Source organism: Heloderma suspectum, chromosome 11, assembly GCF_057233095.1.
Source record: "Heloderma suspectum isolate Gila_16-S chromosome 11, 16-S_ref, whole genome shotgun sequence".
Classification (NCBI taxonomy): Eukaryota; Metazoa; Chordata; class Lepidosauria; order Squamata; family Helodermatidae; genus Heloderma; species Heloderma suspectum.
This window is the reverse complement of record NC_139468.1, coordinates 17,584,808-17,604,219: the sequence shown is the minus strand read 5'-3', so window position 1 is coordinate 17,604,219 and position 19,412 is coordinate 17,584,808. Positions and strand designations below refer to the sequence as shown.

General features: G+C 44.8%; 1 protein-coding gene across 7 annotated transcripts in view; it reads left to right on the top strand.

The window, feature by feature from the left end:
* Positions 1–3,130: 3,130 nt before the first annotated feature.
* Positions 3,131–19,412, top strand: part of CPEB1 (cytoplasmic polyadenylation element binding protein 1) — a 67,396-nt gene continuing 51,114 nt past the window's right edge. Inside the window, exons 1-2 of one of the 7 annotated variants that reach the window (XM_084817038.1) lie at positions 3,131–3,446; positions 8,442–8,616. In XM_084817038.1, the coding sequence (XP_084673164.1) occupies positions 3,366–3,446; positions 8,442–8,616 (256 nt within the window). In that variant the 5' untranslated portion in view covers positions 3,131–3,365. Of the gene's footprint in view, positions 3,447–3,506; positions 3,659–8,438; positions 8,617–19,412 lie in introns of those variants that run through there. The other 6 variants (XM_084817037.1, XM_084817034.1, XM_084817036.1 and 3 more) reach the window with 6 other exon arrangements.

Genomic DNA, 19,412 nt, shown 5'->3' with positions numbered 1-19,412 from the left:
TCTGGGCTCAGTGGCTTGCAGACTGCCTGTTGGTAAGGTTTACCAAAGATGAACTTCCTCACACGGATTAAAAATTTAGAGATTAAAAAGAACACCTGATTTAAAATGTGCTGCTCCTTCTGCTTCAAATTCCTGTGGTCTTAGGCTACTACACTAGTGCTTAATTCAACATGGCAGTTAAATCACTCTGCTATTTTGTACAGGGTAACTTATACCCACAGATTAAGCTGGACTGCAATGCAGAGGAATATGCAAGCATATAGCAGTGCCAGCCTCAGGATCCCTTCACCTGGAAGAGGCAAGGTGTATAAACCGGGCATTGCTTCACATTGCCTTTGACTGTCTTGGATAGCCTGTGCCAAGGAAGAAATAGCAGTGCTGTTGAGTGGGGCAGTGAGCACCTTGCTGATCTGATGACCTTGGCAAATGCCCAGCTATGCCACCCTCTGGAATTGCTCCTGGTGAGTACATTCCCAAGAATGTCTGGCCTGGTCAGTTTTTGTACATATCAAAAACAACCCGATCACATGGGACAGCCAGGGTGCCTCCCTGCCCTGGAAGCCTTTCCCCTTTATCTGGGGCAATAACGAGGATATGGTGCTCTGCACATGCTCATTTACCTTTTCATCTTTATTATGCAATATTATGCGGTATAGAAATGAAATAAACAAAAAAATAAATAGATAGATCCCGGGACGAAGCTGTGCTTTGCCTAAAGATAATAACTTGATTTTCACTTAAAATTACCCCAATATTTAGTTTAGTCCAAGTAGGGTGGCCAGGTATCCTATTTTACAAAGGGCCATCTTCTATTTGAAGGCCTGTCAGAGGACACTCCTATATTTGAAGGCATCTTTGAAGAGCTGTCTAGTCCAAGTCCAGTAAATAAAGAACCATCCAGTATATAAAGAACCAACAGAAGGAAGAGCTGGGACTTGAAGTTGTACATCAACAGATAACAACTAGACACCACTCTGAACAGGCACACAAGTCAGCTGGTCATAGTATTCCGCACAATGGGGAGATGTATTTCTATTTAAATTACAGTAATAATTCTAAATTTGCACCTATACATATACATTGGCACAAAGGTGTGTTCTCTTTTTTGGCTATGCGTAACTGGTCAAGCTAAATCCAGGGATTCATCATCAAAGCATGAACATCTCAACTTTTATTTTCTGTATAAAACATTGTTTTACATGGAAAATAAAAGCTGAAATGTTCATAATTTAGTGACTATAGATGACCAATAAGCAGTCGTTATTGTTTTCTCTATAAGCCTGCATTATACTTTTGATTTATTTAATCTATAACTCTGAAACATATACAGCATAGAGTGTTCTTTTGTTATAAGCCATGGTCAATTCAAAATAAAACTGATTATGATTAAAACGGCTAATTTGATTGGGATGTCTTGGGATCTCAGACTTAAAAAACAACAACATACTAATATGTCAAAGCTCTAAAACTGTGGGCATTGGTGGGGAAGCAGCCAAGTCCCCTGGGTATGCAGGTGCTTGAGATGGAAACTCCAAAGTTGCACTCCACTCAGTGGTAGTAAAAAAGATATAATAAACTCAGTAATTGACCCTTTGCTACCTTGTAATGATGATGTTCCAAAATCTGCCACCTGAGGCTGGCAATCTCACACTGCCTAATTATTTCTGCCCTGGCACCTAGATTATGGCATCCTCACCCAATTTATTTGTCAGGTTGCAGTGCTACTGACTTTCAGGTACGAATTCACTTCTTTAAAATTTGCCGAGGTTTATGACTTGTGAGGATGAAGTTTGTAATTTATAGATGTCTTGTGGGTTGCTGATTCTTTTTTATTGTTCCATATGCATGTGTGTGTGTGTGTGGAGAGAGGATTTTCATAAAATAGAAAAGTTGAAACTTTATGGGTAAATACAAGTAAAATAGCAGATTAACAGCAGAATGAGGTGTTAATATAATCAAAATCAATACTTGAAGATAAGAAGTAATTAACTTAACATGCAATCACTGCTTTCCAGTTTTCTACAACTTCCTTATATTTAGTGTTGGACTTCTGATAAACCCAAGAATGTCAACTGAGGAGTAAGTCCCATAGAGTCCCATGTCTACTCAGAAGTAAGCCTCATTGAATTCAATAGGATTTACTCCTTGGTGTGTATGGGATTGCAGTTTAAGAGGGTTATCCTTCCAAGGCTGCAATCCTGTACCCACTTACCTGGGAGTAAACCCCATTGAATTCAATGAGGCTTACTTCTGAGTAGACATGGCTAGGATAGCCCTATTAGTCTGTTGCAGCAAAGATAACGGTCTTGTGGCACTTAGAGGTTGCAGTCCTATCCAGAGGGACCAAAGAGTAAGTCCCATTGAGTTCAGTGGGGCTTACTTCTGATAAGAGATTCGTTTAGTAGAATTTATACCCCCATTCTTGTGCCGGAAAGACGCCCAGGGCTGCTGACAGATCAATAAAAACAACACTCCCTGCCCTAAGTTTGCAGCCAAATATTGAGACATGCATAGGACTGCTCTGTTGGTTTTTAAGATGGCTATTGCAAGACTCCGTTTGTTTTCATAAAATCAAGTAACTTCCATTTTATTCTTTGTTACTAATTGCAACAGCTGTAGTTTTTATACCGCAACCCCATTGCATGCTTACTCGGAAATAAGACGCCCTGTATTCAATAGGTCTTACTCCCTAGTAAACGTGTTTTAGGATTTCCAGTATAATAATGATAAGAATGGTTGTCATGTGCTGCAGCTCCCTTGCGTCTGATTTCTGGGCTTTTAGAAGACTGCACCGATGCTTTCATAAGGCAGCTGCTGCAACTGTTGTTTTAACCCGCCTCGCGTGGGGTAGGCAGGCGGCCGAATAATCCGGCAGCAGAAAGGCGGAACCAGGCATACACGTTTTAAACGAAATAAATCAGGGCCGTGGTACATTTTCTACTTTTGCTGTTGTGCGATTTTATTTACTTTTCCGGGGCCTCAAACGAGCAAAGCAGACTAGAGGCGCCTCTTCTATCTCCACCCCCCCCACCCCCCCTCGCCCCCAATCCCGTTGTCTGCTTTTCCGGGCGCACGTGCTTAAAGCAACTGCCTTCCCCAGGAGAATTGGAGGTGGGGAGAACAGCGACGCCTCCTTCTAAGTAGCCTCCCAGCAGGGAAGGTTTGCAAACTCTTGCACGCCGAGGGTGGGGCGAGCTCAGCGACGCGGGTCTTTATCCCCGCTCCCCTCCCAATCCCCGTGGCGCGCGCCTTTGCTCGTGCGCGAGTTCCTGCTTTGCATTTCGCCACCCCCACCCCCCCACCCCGGACTCCTTGCCTCGCGCTCGCGGGCCCCACGAAGGAGGGAAAGCGAATGCCGCGTGCAGATGCGCAGGTATAAATCTCCCGCGCCCGGCGCTTGTGCGGGATTTCCGGAGGATTGGCTCGGAATGGCTTTTCCACCCCCGGTGAGTCGAGGCCGGGGAAAGTGTGAACGGCGACGGCGGTGCAAAGCGCGGGCTGAGGAAGAGAGGGGGCCCCGGCACGCGTGCGGGGCAGAGCTACCCCGCTCGCGCTCCTGGGGGTGGGGGTCCCTGAGGGTCTTGCCCCGCGAGAGGGCAGACGACGCGTATGGCTTTCCCCGTCTGCACAGAGAGCTGGGGCGTGGCTGGTTTCCCGGGTGGCTTGCCTTCTCACGACCTTCGAGACGCGCGTGGTTTCTTCTTTCTCTTTCCGGGCGGGGTGGCGGGGTTTTTTGGGGGAGGGGTTTTAATGCGGGGTGGGGGGGGGACACGTTTTAAGAGAGCCTCCAAGAGGATGGACTGCCCCGGCGGGCCTGGTTTTGTGGCCCGCGGGGTCCACGCGCTTTTCCTTCCCGCCCCTCCCCAACGCGTGTACATATACACCTAATCCACGGCAGCACACGTAAAGCGCGCGCGCGTGCCTCCCCTCCTCACTTTCCCGTGTTCAGTATTTGCAGGAGTGGAATGAGTGCGAAGTTGAGTTTATTAAAAAGCAAAGTGACTCTTAATTTACTAGTCCTTAAGGTTTTCGGAGCCGCGACCTATTTTCAATCCCAGTCTGCAACTCGGGATGGGTGTCGCCCCGTTCTTGATTCACACATACTGCTATATACTGGCAAAACAACACGCTACTTATATTTTTCTCACTCTCTTACACGCTCTTTCTTTTCCTACTGCCTAACTTTTCTACTAATCCCCCGTCCCCCGTTTTTGCTCTTCTTTTCTCCAAACAAAAAATTTAGTTAAAAAAAAGTGATGGTATTGTTGGTATGACCCACTTGGAGGCCAAATACTCCAAACAGCTTTCAACTAGTACCAGCTGTTATTTTTAAGCCAATTATTGGGGTGCGGTCTGTGGTTGTTTTTCCTTAAGGGTGATTCTGCTCTGACCTCATAGGTCCAGCTTGTGCTGTGCTGGACAGGAGGAAATACAGTAGTGGAAATAGTGGCTGTTGGAAGGTGACCAAAAATCCTGGGACACCAAACTTAGTACAGACCTGGGTGACTCCTGTTTGCCTCACTTGGCATTTGTTTATGATATGTTGTTGTTACCCTTCTTGGAAGAGTTCTTTACCTCCTTCCCCTGCCCTCCTTATCCTCTCTGTTAGCTCCCTGCGTGACAGATTAGGTTAGCCTTGTAAATAAGCCTACAGATGTTACTAGCCTGCAGTGCTTTAAAACTTCCTTTTTCATAGCCTGTTGGAGACTGCCCACTGGCCTTTGTTACTGAAGGCTACCTTATATTCACGGCTGGAGTTAAGCCCAGAGAAGGTGACTGTCTGAGGATCACCAAGTAGTTCTCTTGAAAGTAGGCCCTGTCCTGACAAGGAATCAGGACTTTAAGGAAGGCACTACATTCTCTGAGAAGAGCCCCCCCCCCCCCCGCACCTTTGTCTGGCATTCTGGCCATGATCGCTGAAGTTTGGTTGAGCTACTGGGTCTGAGATACGATATCGGGTATGAAAGAAGGAAAGAAAACACTTGGTACTAGCTGGAATATTAATACTGGTTCCTCGAGCCTTGGAGAATAGACATTGGCAGGTAGCTCAACTATGATTTTCCACTGCGGTCTGAGATGGATGTAGTTGTGATGTTGCGTTCCTGTTTGTGAAGAAAAGGGCAAATTAATTCCAGAAGAGTCCTGTAATATTTTTGGTGCTCCTTTCCTTGGCCTGTTTAGGCAGGACTTCTCCGAACCAGTATAAGGGATTCTTTGAGCCCTACTGTTTAAGAACCAGAGGAGGAAATGGTCTGAGAAACAGAACCGCATCGATGTGAGTTTAGCACTGAGAACAGTCTGGATGGGATACCGCCCAGGGAAATATACAAGAGGTGTGGGTTACAAGTGTAACAAAAAGCAGTTATATATATAAAAAAAATAGTGCTCAGGTTTGGAAAAATAATTGCAAAATCCTTGGTGTCCAAATCAAACTTTAGGAACAAGCTTCAAATGTTTAGTTGCCAGGCATGTACCGTAATGGAGAAAAGTTAGTTGCTTTGGTAGCTGGATTTGTCTATTTTCCCTTGAGAGTAAATCCTTGTGCCCCAAGATTGCTTTTGGCAATGAAGGAGCAGCATCAAAAATTGTAAAGAAAAATAAATAAATTATGTGTCTTTACCAAGTGTGCACATAATCATGGAGCGTGTTTGTGGTACTGAAATTAGTATGTTTTAGGAGCTGAATTGTTTCTAAATTTTAAATCGATATTTTAGTAGTGGCAGGGGAGAATACATTTTTGAGTGTTAGACACTAACATCTAAGAGCTTAAATAAGTGTTTGTCAAATTATACTAGTCTTTAAAGGTGATGCAGGACTTTGATATTCAAAATTTCAAATAGCTTGCAATGAGGAGTACTCCATGAAACTAAGAGCAGCATGTATTTAAAAGTGAGACTGATTGTGAATAGTGAAGCTGTTGAAGCCATGCATGTAGGAATTTATTTTTATGGATGTTTCCAACCCCCTTTCCTGCTAGCTCTAATAAACAGAACAACAGCTGGTTTCATAGACAGTAGGGTTATAGCAAGGGATCTCTGCGAATGGTATCTCCTGACTCAGTAATGCCTGGGTTTGCCCTGTTGCTGGTCTTGTTGTCCTGCCTGCCTGCTGGAGGTCTGGAATGCTCTGTGATTGGGCTAAGGACAAAATTTTGGACACCTAACATGGGATATTGCTGTTAGTGGCAGCTCTTGTTTAAAATCAAGCACATGCAACAGCAAAAGGAACAAACAGGGTACAATCCTATGCATGTTTAGGCAGAAAATGTCCTACAGCTCCTGACTGGGAATTAGGTTTGCACCCTAACTGGCTGGGGCATCTTGGGAGTTGTAGGATTTCTTTCTGTCTAAACATGTATAGGATTGCACCCTTAATGTCTTTGGGATGTCTGAATAGCTTTGGATCTCTGTTAAAACAGTCCTTGAACATATCCCCTTGCCTATTCCACTTCATCCTGTACTTTTGACTTCTGTAACTTTCTAGAATTGTTGACATTGAAACGAAATCATATACTCAAATGGAGTTTACTGAGCATTTGTCATCTTGGAGTGTTGCTGCAGAGCTGTTCAGGTTTTCTCTACTGCTGTGAGGGTTTTAAAAAGGCTTTTGGTAACGTTGGTCATCTTGAACTGAAAATCACACCACCTGGCTTGCGAGAGACATTCCCTGCATTTGCACATAATGCTAAAGCCAGGTTTTTTGCTTGCTGTACTGCATACTAGCGCGTGCAGCCTGTGTAGTCTTGCTTTGCTCCTCCCTTTGTGCAAGCTCAGGAATCTTGGCTTATTGTTATGTATGAATGTGGCCACTGTGCTGGATAGCCTGACTGATTTATTATTATTATTATTATTAAATTTATTAATCGCCCATCTGGCTGGTCACCCAGCCACTCTGGGCGATGTACAACACACCATAAAACAATTTAAAACAATAAAATTCTACCATAAAATTTTTTTTAAAATACCCTAACCCACCCCAAATGCCTGCCTGAACAACCACGTTTTTAATGCACGACGGAAGCTCATTAAAGAGGGGGCATGACGGAGTTCCCTAGGGAGGGAGTTCCACAGAGTGGGGGCCACCACAGAAAAGGCCCTCTCCCTCGTCCCCACCAGTCTAGCTGTCCTGGCTGATGGGACAGAGAGAAGGCCATCCGAGGCTGATCTTGTTAAGCGGCCTGTCTGGTGTTGCTGGAGGCGCTCCTTAAGATAGGCTGGGCCGGAACCATATAGGGTTTTAAAGGTCAAAACCAACACCTTGAATTTGGCCCGGAAAACAACTGGTAACCAGTGCAACTCCTTCAGCACTGGAGTGATGTGATCTCGTCGGTGGCTGCCTTTAACCAATAAATGATTTAGTTTATAATGGTTGATGCTAAATATCATTAACTGGGATGTCAAGAGTAGGATGAAGGGTCGTAGGTAGTGGGGTCAGAATACTGCTTGCTGGATGAGATGGCCTTAACTGCTTCATGCAAATTGCCTGTTACTCATTTCGTTGTTTTCGCTAGCTGTTGAAGTGAGGTAGGCAGTCCTTCGTGTGTACTGTGACAATACAGATAATGTCAGGAATGTGCTATGTTCAGGTTTCTCCCTTGCTGGTGATGGCACTGCTTACTGATAATGCGCAGGAGGTTGTGTTGGTATAAACTGGAATGTATGCATCCACTGTAGAATTTAGTATCCTGGATTTCCCTGCATTCACTAAATATTCTAGTCCTCATGGCTGCAGAAAACCTTGGAGACTCAAATGTAGGTACTTGAGGTTCAGAAACTGGTGGAAGACTTTCTGATGGAGTGAGAATTTAGATCTGCTTCACAAGGTTCTAACTTGCTGCTTTTCCTTCTGACACTTCAAGCCATCTAATCCTCATATTCTCCTTGCCTGCTCTTGTCAATATCTGAAACATGGGGGGGGGGGGTGCGCGCACGCAGGGATGTCCATGTGTATGCCTAGCTGGTGGAGTACAAGTTGCTGGAATCATTTGATCTTTGGCCTGAAAAGGCGACAGTGACAGGAATGTAAATTCAGCTTCCACCTCCTACATGTATTTAACATTTACAAATGATATATTCCAGGCTGTCTTTGGCTTGTGAAAACATCCCTAGTTCTTAATTTCCCATGTTAACAAATACATGGCAGTACCAGCTAAGGGTATGATAAATATTTGGTTTATTACCCTATGTACAAAGCTTCAGCTAACTCTTTATACTCTCTGTGTCTGGGATAGGCAGCGCAGTGCCCCTGAGATGTTTTGGACTATAAATCCCATAATCCCTGGCCATTCATAATGGTGGCTGCAGCTGATGTGACTTGTAGTCCAGAACATCTGGAGGGAATCATTTGCTTAACCCTGCTGTGTGGCTTCAGTTTGTGCTTAAGTAGCATGTAGCTTAATTTGCATGGTGTGTTGCTAATATTGTCCCTTTTCTTGCCAGAAGGAAGCTATTGGAAGGATCACGAAAGATTGCTGGGACAACTCAGATGTTCCAGCTCTCACCACGTGCAGCAATGCAGATATTTTCAGACGAATAAACGCCATGCTGGATAATTCTCTTGACTTCAGTGGAGTCTGCACGACACCCATCACAAAAGAAAGGAGGGAGCTACTACCAGGTGATTTAATGAGTTGCTATTATTTCAAGAACATGGGGCATATTAAGCGTTAAGGTTCCTTCAGAGAATCCTGACTTTATGGTCAGCTTGGCGTTTTCTGAATGGCTTAAACGGCTAAGTAGGTTGGTAAAGGTAAAGGTGTCCCCAACCAGTCGTGTCCGACTCTAGGGTGCAGTGCTCATCCCTGTTTCTAAGCCGAAGAGCCAGCGCTGTCCGAAGACGCTTCCGTGGTCATGTGGCCGGCATGACTGAACACCGAGGTGCACGGAACGCTGTTTGCAAAGAGGGTGATCTAGATTACAAACTGCCAGAGAATGGGGCAGATGACATTCCTGATATGGTGGGTTAACCTTCAAATTCCTTAGCATCCCAGTTTACTAGAGAGCGAGACCTGTTCCATAGCTTAAGAGCTATTACTGTAAGTGGCCAGAGAATTATTTCAAATGCATAGTACAGGCCTGTATTATACTAAATTTAAATATTGGTTTTGCAGTTGAAGGATATGCTACAGTCAGGCAATGAAAACAGAAATGAAGCTATCTTTTATTCAAATCAGACCACTGTAATGGCTGCATTAAATAGAATAAGTTAACTGGATGCTGAGATTCTTCTTAATTTGAGAACAAATGGGTTTAGTATGGGGAAATAAACACAATAATAGAATGGAGAAAAACTGATCATTCTTGCATTCTGTAAAAAGCAAACCCAAACTCCACTGTGCTATTGTGTAATTTGGTATGTTACGCTTGTAAGAAAAAAAGGGGGGGGGAGTAGCAGAGATGAAATGGCTAGTTTTAAGACATAATTGTAAGCTAGGCAAAATCCAGATATTCTAGATGGACAATATGAGAAATTTCAGGGGGGAAGGCTTCATTCCCTTTGGAAGGAGATAACTGGAGGCTTGCTGACTTACAGAAATGTTTAGAGAGCCCAAATGGAGCCCTCTGATGGGGTTTACATTATCACCAAAGCCCACTGTTGCTTATTTAAGCTATGGTGGGTTGTGGTGCATGTGGGCCACCTTTTTGAATATTCAAGCCGTGGCGGGTGGTTGCTGTGGCTTACTGTGTTGTGCAAACCCAGCCAGGGTTGCTTGTACAAGGGTTAAACAACCCATGGGCTGTTGTAGGGTTATGTGAGGGTTATTTAACCCTCGTATAAGCCACTCTCGATGGTTTCACACAATACGATAAGTCACGGCAACTGCCCACTGTGGCTTGAATGTTCAAAATGGCCACCGGCATGTGCTGCAATCCGGAGGCTACTATGTTTGTCAGTCTGCATCAAATTGCAGTTTTTCTTCACAGGAACACCTAGATCACATCATTAACTGGAGTGGAGGTAGAGGTATTTTTCTTCCAGGTATTCCCTAGCCGTTCAAAAGGCCAGCTATTGAGAGAGATCGGTCCATTTTCCTAACAAAAGGAAGGTACTTGGCAAATACGCTAAGGCTATCAAAGCAGCCAGCTCCTTTAAACCTCTCCTGTCCAACACCCAATTTTACAATAGCGTTAAGATACAATCAAATTTGCACCGCCTTTATGATAAAAGATGGCTAGCATTTTTAGCCAGTTTTTTTAAAAAAGTTTTAAAAACAGTTTTGTATGATGATTTTCATTACATGACTGTAATGAGCAGTGCAGAATATTTATAATTGCAGTCCTAAGAGGTTTCCTGTAAAATTATAAAAAGCATCTGTTTAGATTGCAGTTGTATAACAGTAAAATTATAAAAAGCATCTGTTTAGATTGCAGTTGTATAACAGTAAAATTATAAAAAGCATCTGTTTAGATTGCAGTTGTATAACAGTAGCGCTCTGCATTAGTTCTTGAATCAGGCAGATCAGCGCTCAACTTGTCGCTTTATCTACAAACGGAGAATACACTATCCAAGCATAGTGAGTGAGCCCGTGAAAGTGAACTAAATCTTGTTCTACTGTCCTGAGGATTTGGAAGTAGTAAGGTTTTGTAGAAGGAAGCTATCAGGGATTTGTAAATCTCCCACAGGCTTTGATTCCAGAACAGGAAGAACATACTCATCTCTTGCAAAACACTAGAAAAAGGGATGTTAGAGCTAGGGAGCAATCATTGAGAACTCCTTTTTGCATTATTGGAGGGCAGTAGTAAGCCATACATGGCTCATCGTAGTGGTCGTGGGATGGAGGTCTCTGATGTATGTAGGACTGGATCTTCTGCGACTCCTTAGGGCACAAAAAATGCTTTGTAAGAACATGGCATTTGTAATCTTAGTCAAATATGGTAGTAACTTATAGGTGGGGATTGGAGACATTAGGTACAATTGTATGCATGTTCAGATAGAAAAAAGTCCAATAACTCCCAGCATTCAGTGCTGGGAGTTGTAGGACCTTTTTCAGTCTAAACATGCATAGCATTGTTCCCATTACTTCTAAGCAGAGTTTATCTGCTTATGAGACAAAGTGAGGTAGCTGCCTGAAGCAGCAAATTTGGAGTGCCATTAAAAGGCATACAAATTAATATTTTTATGGGGGACATTTGGATTTTTCACTGAAGCTAACAAAGCTTACCTGATGATAAGAATATTCAGCTTCAGCCAGAAGGCAAACAGAGATGGAACCAGCCAGGTGTACATCTCCTCCCTAGGATGAAATGGCACAGCCTTGGCACCATGGTCAAGAAGGCCCATGTACCTGTCTGCTTTACCTTGAATGGCAGGGGACATGGAGCAGGGCTTTGGATGTTGATCTGACAGTGCAGGTAGATGCACAGACAGGGCTCAACAAATAGGCTCGCCATGGGCAAGCGTGGTGCTGCCCTCTGGCAAGCATGATGAGCAGCCGGCCAGCCTCCCAACTTCAAAGCTACAGAGATGGATGGGATTGTCTGAGAAACTGCATGATTGCTGCCACCTCACCAGCTCTAAGGTTTGGAGGGAGACCGGGGGTTGTTTGGCAGCTGTGTGGTAATGCTGCCCAAAGAGCAGGGTGAAGTATTTCAGACGCATAGCTTCCGCACATAGTTAAAATATGGAATTCACTACCACAAGACATAATGTTGGCCACCAATTTGGATGGCTTTAAAAGGGGGTTAGACAAATTTCTGGAGGAGAAGTCTATCAGTGGCTACTGGTCCTGATGGCTATGTAGTACCTCCAGTACCAGAGGCAGTATGTTCCCCAGTTGCTGGAGAACATGGGTGGGAGGTGCACTTGTGTCCTGCTTGTGGGTTCCCGGTCGATAGCTGGTTGGCCACTGTGTGAACAGAAGGCTGGATGGACCATTGGTCTGGTCCAGCATGGCTCTTATGTCCAGGGCCGAACTGGCAACCTCTCCCCCCATTGGCCTTTCCTGCTTTAGACTGAAGCATTAGATGACATTGCATGAAGATTCCCTGTGCATCTTTGGGTCACAGCACCCAGCGGTCCATGCTCCCACCCAGCCTTCCCTGTTAGAAAGACCAGGTGGGGTGAGTGTTGGAAGCCTCAGCCCAGAGATGCTCCATGTGGCTTCTGGAAGCAGTGCCCAACAGCGTCTCCCCTAGCCTTTCCTTCAGAAAGACCGGGTAGGGGCTTTGGTGCTGCTTCTTGATGGCGTGGCGACTGGGAAAGCCTTTGAGTGGCTGTGTCTAGCAGCTCATGCTTCCCACACTGTTCCCTTAGGAAATGCTATCTGGGGGGCACGGTGGGGGGGGGGGCTTTACAGGTGGGGTGGTAGTGACTACAGGTCTTGGTATGGCCAACAAAGCCAGCTAAAAATGTTAAACCCTTTTATGGTACATAAAATTGTGAACAGTGATAACTACCCTATATGGATAAAGCAAAATGAAAGACTGCTGCTCTTAACCAAAAACAACCATAATCCTTACTTAGGATACAACATTTGGGAAAGTTTGAGGCAATGGATCTGACTGGCTCCATATCCTAACTACATGGAAACTGATGATGATGATTTATCAATCCATCTTTTTATGGACTCCTATTTGGGCTGGATGCCATTTAGGTCCCATTTGATTTGCGGGTTATTTGTGTTAGAAGCACTCTGTATACAGTAGAGAAAATAAAACCATCTAGAAGGAGATAAGATATCACAAGCTCTTCAGTGGTGTGAAGGATTATACCTTGACCCCTCTGTGCAGAGTACTTACCACGCAGCAAATTTCATGGAGCTGTATAGATTAGTCTTCGGGTCCAACTTTATCTTGAAACGCATGGCTATAACATGGGAATGATATTTTCTGTACCAGGAAATGCTCATACGATTACCCTTTCATGGAACTGCAGCCCATGTATGGAACCATGTATGTGGTGGCAAGTTCCCTAGCTATGTGCTTTCAGTAGTAGTTTTGTGACCTTAAAATTGAAAAGTTGACCTCTTCTGTATTATACAGAAGCTACTGTTGTTGGGTGGGTAGAGCAGCAACAGTTAAACTGCTGAAGAGACTAATTCTAGACTTATTCAAGTTGAGTCGTGCCTTAACCAACAGGGAGGGAGCGTAGTGTAGCTCACTGGTAGAGCACATGCTTTGCATGCGGAAGGTCCCAGGTTCAATCCCTGGTATCTCCAGGTAAGGCTGGGAAAGAATCCTGCCTGAAATTCTGAAGAGCCACTCCCAGTCAGTGTGGACAGTACTGGGCTAGATGAACCAATGGTTGACTCTGTATAAGGCAGCTTCCTATGTTGCTAACCTCTGCTCCTAGCAGGGCTGATTTGGTACAAATCATGGTTTAAATCATGATTTAAATTGCTTCTCCGAAGGACTCAATTTAAATGATTCAAATCACAGTTTAAATCACTAATGAGGAAGATTCTATTATCATTTTTTTTAGTAGAAGTACATTATTGTTTAATATAACCTTAGTACATGTTTAGAGATGTAGGTTTCATTAGAAGGTAGGTACACAGTGGAGGATACATGCAGCAGAAGTTTCCTCAAGAGTCAGGACTGCATAAATGCCTTCCGTTCACTTTTAGTTTCACTTTCTATTCCCCTCTCCGATCCCTTGCATTCATATCCAGACTCCTCGTTCAGATCTACTCCATTTTTCCAGATTCTCGATTCATTGACTTTCTCTTATCTTTGCATGTAGAGAGAGGCAAGGCTGAGAGAGAGAGCACGCATGCAGTTCAGTGCACCATGTGCATCGCAGAATAGGTTATCTCCCCTCTCCATAAACGGCTGTTAACGTATTCATAGAATATAATTAGAAGTTATATATTTAGTATTCATGGTGATACCTTTGACCTAGGCTCTTTTTTTTTACTAATAGTTCTAAGAATTTAAAAACCTGATTGAAATTTTAAAAATCCAAATTAAATTTAAAAAATCAGATTTTTAAAGTGTGTGTGCCTGTATATTTAAAATTGATTTTTTTAATCAATCCTAGTCATCTCTGCAGACCACCACAACAAAATTCAATATATGCAATCTGAATTTGGGTTCAGAAGACTCTTTGCATTTTAAGAGGATAACTTGGCAGGTAGAATGTCTTGAGTGGCTCTATCCAGGCACCCGTCTCATCAGACAAGTTGGCATGACGTGGTGAAATGTATTGGCTATACCCATCCGCTGTTTCCGGTCAGCCTAATAGCTTATCTCAGTGATACTACCTTCTGCGTCATGTGCCTCCTGAAGGATTTACAATTCAGCATCATTTCTAGCTTAGCAATATTATTTGATCTCCTTCAGACACCTGGGGAATACAGCCTGGTCCTGTTGATGTAAATGCTTATATTTATTTACTTCATTTTTATACTGCCCAATAGCCAAAGCTCGGGGGGGGGGGGTCACAAAACTTAAAACCGCAAAAATACAACAGAAACTGCAATATAAAATATCATGTATTCTTATTCTGTAGTTTTAATCTAACCAGAGTAAAACCTAGCAGCAGTGCTGATATTTAAAACACAATAGCAGATTTAAGATAGCAGAGCTAAAAAAAACCCTCGAATGCTAAAAATGCCTGGGAGAATAAAAAAAAAAGTCTTCACCTTGCTCCAGAAAGAGTACAACGTAGGCACCAGGTGAGCCTCTCTAGGGAGTTGGTACCACAACTGGGGTGCCACAGCAGAAAATGCCTTTTTCCTGGTAGCCACCTGCCTTACCTCTTTTTGGTCAATAGGCTGCTACAGCCCCACATCCAGTCCACCTTGTGATAGCTTTTTTGGAGGGACAAGAGAGCTACTTCCGCATAGTTTCCTGCCTTCTGCGTGGTGCCAGGTTGATTCTTAAGGGAGCATCCCCTCTAGAGCTGTAGCAGATCTCTAGTCTCAAAGACCAAATGGGACAAGATATGACAGGCCTGCTGCTTGAAGCTATGAAATATCTGTTTCTGCTATGCTATCACTTTACAGAAATTGTTGCCTAACAGTGGGTTGAAGCTGTTGTAGTTTGGTTTTGGTTCTTGTGTTTTGCTGTTGCTCAAGCAGGCTAAATTTGTTTGTCATTCTTGCATCTTGCCTTTTTCCAGTGTATGTGGGTTTTGCTCTACGCTTGCTGCAGCACTGGGCAGTAGGCCACAGTAAGAGTTAGCAGCCCAAGCTCCGCTTAGCTAGGTTTCCTAGAGAGATTTGAACCTGAGTTTTCCATATGTTGCATAAGACCTCGATCACTCAACATCCTCAGGTCTCTACCTAAAGCACTTAAGGGCAGGTTCAGATGTAACGCTGAACCATAGCGTTATCAGAATGAGTCTAGTCTCCCTTAGGCTTGCGCACTTCCCCTTCCTCTAGCACGGCTGCAAGAAGGAATTTGGAAGGATTTACTTTCATTTTACATTAATTTCAGCTTGCTGTGTCATCTGAAACTGGAAGAACTGTGGGTAATGTTAAGCATGGTCAATGAAAATAAGCCAACTTCAAACACTAAGGTTTCCAGTAACCTTAGTTAAGATTAACTGCAGTTTAGTGTGTCATCGAAGCCCTAATCAGAGGTGCAGGACCTCAGGCCTAGGAGGGCAAATGCAGCTCTCCGTTCCTCAGGCAGCCATACCCCCTTTCTTTGGCCCCTACTACTGATCATTTGGTGGTTTCCCAGCTTTTGTGTAGTTTTTCACCCTCATTCTAAAAGGGTGAGATGCCTCTCCTAAGGCTTAGTTATTGGCAGTAAGTGCTTTAAGCTAAAACAGGGTGGTATTTTTGGCCCCACCCCCTTCCCCCCCTCCCACCACTGGAATGCAGCCCCCAAGAGTTTCCCCAAAATGGAATTCAGGCTTCTAAAATGGATGTGGAAGTTTCCAGTCTTCTCATGGGCATGTCAGAGGAGGGAAGGGGAGGGGAGGGGGAAGTATATGGGTAGGATCCAGTGGAGGCCTCGTGCTGGCCCCCAGGCCCGCTGGCAGTGGCCTGCACAGCCCTTGCTGCTGGCAACTGCGATGTAGCGCTTCTGGGAACAAGTGCCCAAACTACTGGAAATGCTCATTTCTGGAAGGGAGAGGGGTTAGGCTTATGCTTGTAACATTAAACGATGGTTTGGTATAGCATGTGGATGCAGCCAATGTTGACTGTATATACAGACGACCACCTCTGAGCAAACTACTGTAAGACATAGTATACACAAGTCTCTGGGCTGAGGAAATAAACTGCTGCTGTCTCTGGCACTTATCAAACATGTGAATGTTCATTTGCAATGTTCATCTGCTAGGTTTCCACTAGGGATGGGCGGATTCCTTGCCTGCTGGTCCTCTGGGGAATCCGCCCTTGGGGGGAGGCGATCTGTCCCTTCCCCCAGAGTCCTCGCCGCCTCATCCGGAGCACCAGCGATAACGGCCACCATTGCCGTATCGCTGGCTGAAGCTGACTGACTCTGGACGCAAATGGCGTCCACTGCTCCGTTTGTGGCCATAAAGCTCTTAGATTAAGCTAAATGCAGCCGTGAATGGCTGCTTTAACTAAGGGCTTTATGGCTGCCAATGGTGTATGCGGTTTTTCACGCGATAGGCTAGCCTATCACGTGAAAAACCGCAGATGCAAATGGTGTAGCAGACGCCATTTGCAGCTGTAAAGCCCTTTGTTGTTGTTGTTCAGTCGTTCAGTCGTGTCCGACTCTTCGTGACCCCATGGACCATAGCACGCCAGGCCTTCCTGTCCTGCGCTCTCTCCCGGAGCCTGCTCAAGTTCATATTCATTGCATCCGTGATGCTATCTAGCCATCTCATCCTCTGCCGTCCCCTTCTCCTTTTGCCTTCAGTCTTTCCCAGCATCAGGGTCTTTTCCAGGGAGTTTTCTCTTCGCATTAGGTGGCCAAAATATTGGAGCTTCAGCTTCATTATCTGTCCTTCCAATGAGCACTCAGGGTTGATTTCCTTGAGGATGGACTGATTTGACCTCCTTGCAGTCCAGGGGACTCGTCAGAGTCTTCTCCAGCACCACAGTTCGAAAGCATCAATTCTTCGGCGCTCAGCCTTCCTTATAGTCCAGCTCTCACAGCCATACATTACTACTGGGAAAACCATAGCTTTGATTAGACGGACCTTTGTCGGCAAGGTGATGTCTCTGCTTCTTACTATGCTGTGTAGGTTGGCCATAGCTTTCCTCCCAAGGAGCAAGCGTCTTTTAATTTCATGGCTACAGTCACCGTCTGCGGTGATCTTGGAGCCCAAGAAAGTAAAATCTGTCACTGCTTCCATTTCTTTCCCTTCTATATGCCAGGAAGTGATGGGGCCAGATGCCATGATCTTCGTTTTTTTAATGTTGAGTTTCAAACCAGCTTTTGCACTCTCCTGTTTCACCCTCAACAAGAGGCTCTTGAGATCCTCTTCGCTTTCTGCCATTAGGGTGGTATCGTCTGCATATCGGAGGTTGTTGATAATTCTCCCAGCAATCTTAATTCCGACCTCTGATTCATCCAACCCGGCATTTCTCATGATGTACTCTGCATATAAGTTAAATAAGCAGGGTGACAATATGCAGCCTTGTCGTACTCCTTTCCCAATTTTGAACCAATCGGTTGTTCCATGTCTGGTTCTTACTGTTGCTTCTTGATCCTCGTACAGGTTTCTCAGGAGACAGGTAAGGTGGTCTGGTACTCCCATCACTTTAAGAATTTGCCACAGTTTGTTGTGATCCACACAATCAAAGGCTTTAGCGTAGTCAATGAAGCAGAAATAGATGTTTTTCTGGAATTCTCTTGCTTTCTCCATGATGCAGCGAATGTTGGCGATTTGATCTCTAGTTCCTCTGCCTCTTCGAAACCCAGCTTGTACTTCCGGTAGTTCTCGGTTCGCATACTGCTGAAGCCTAGCTTGTAGGATTTTGAGCATCACCTTGCTGGCATGTGAAATGAGCGCAATTGTGTGGTAGTTTGAACACTCTTTGGCGTTGCCCTTCTTTGGAATTGGAATGTAAACTGACCTTTTCCAGTCTTGTGGCCACTGTTGAGTGTTCCAGATTTGTTGGCATATTGAATGCAGCACTTTAACAGCATCATCTTTTAGGATTTTAAATAGCTCGGCTGGAATACTGTCATCTCCGCTAGCTTTGTTGTTACTAATGCTTCCTAAGGCCCACTTGACTTCACTCTCGAGGATGTCCGGCTCAAGTTCAGTGACCGCACTATTTAGCTTAATCTAAGAGCTTCATGGCCGCAAATGGCATAGTGGACACCATTTGCATTCAGAATCAGTCACCCTCAGCCAGCAATACAGCAATGGTGGCCGTATCGCTGGCACTCCGGAGCCGGCAGCGAGGGGGATTCAGCTGGGGAGGATTCCTCGGGGAGGCAGAGTACTCCGTTCCTCCACAGACTCCGGAAGCTGGATTCAAAAGAATCCGGCCTCACAGGTCCGTGGAGGAACTCTCCGCCATCCCTAGTTTCCACAGCAGTGTGTGTCCTGTAGTATGGTGGAGATTGTGCTAAATAGCCTCTTCAAATGAAATCATTTATCTTTGGTGTTAACAGCTCTAAATGAAACCATGAAGCTCATGCTGCAGTAAAAAGCATTAGTCCCTATGGTGCCACAAGGCTTCTTGTTTTGGTGCTTAGCCTTTATCCTTTATATATTTATATTCTAGCTTACCTTCAAGGTGCTCAGAGTAATATACGTGGTCCTCCCCCCTCCACATTTTATCCTCTCAACAACACTGAGGTAGGTTAGGCTGCCGTAGGAACCAGCCAACGATCACTCTGCCATCTTCAAGGCTGATGGGATATTTGAACTTGATTCCCCCTAACCCTAGTTCAAAGGGGCCGCGGTGGCTTAAAGGGGCCGCGGTGGCTTAGCGGTTAAGACGCTGAACTGCAGACCAGAAGGTCGGCAGGACAGCAGTCCGAGACCCGAGTGCCGCGTGACGGAGTGAGCTCCCGTCTTCAGTCCCAGCTCCTGCCACCTAGCCGTTCGAAAGCAAGAAATTGCAAGTAGATAAATAGGTACCGCTTCGCCGGGAAAGGTGACAGCGCTCCGTGCACCTCGGTGTTCAGTCATGCTGGCCACATGATCACAGAAGCGTCTTCGGACAGCGCTGGCTCTTCGGCTTAGAAACGGGGATGAGCACCGCACCCTAGAGTCGGACATGACTGGTTGGGGACACCTTTACCTTTAACCCTAGTTCAACATTAACCCCAACACTATGTCGGCTTTTACTTTTTATTTTTTTTACATTGCAAGTGATCTCATTTCCTAATAATAAACTTTTTAAAAAAATCAATTGCACTAATTTGCTTTTGGATTTGAGCCCTCTGCATTGGCCTACGTTTAAGCACTCTAAAAAGATTCAGCCTCTGTAGCTTCTCCCAGTTGCCTGCTGCAGCCATGTTAATGTAGAATGGTAAGCAGGCGGCACAGTGGATGTGATCCCAGTTTGTCTCCACCACACTGGCTTACTG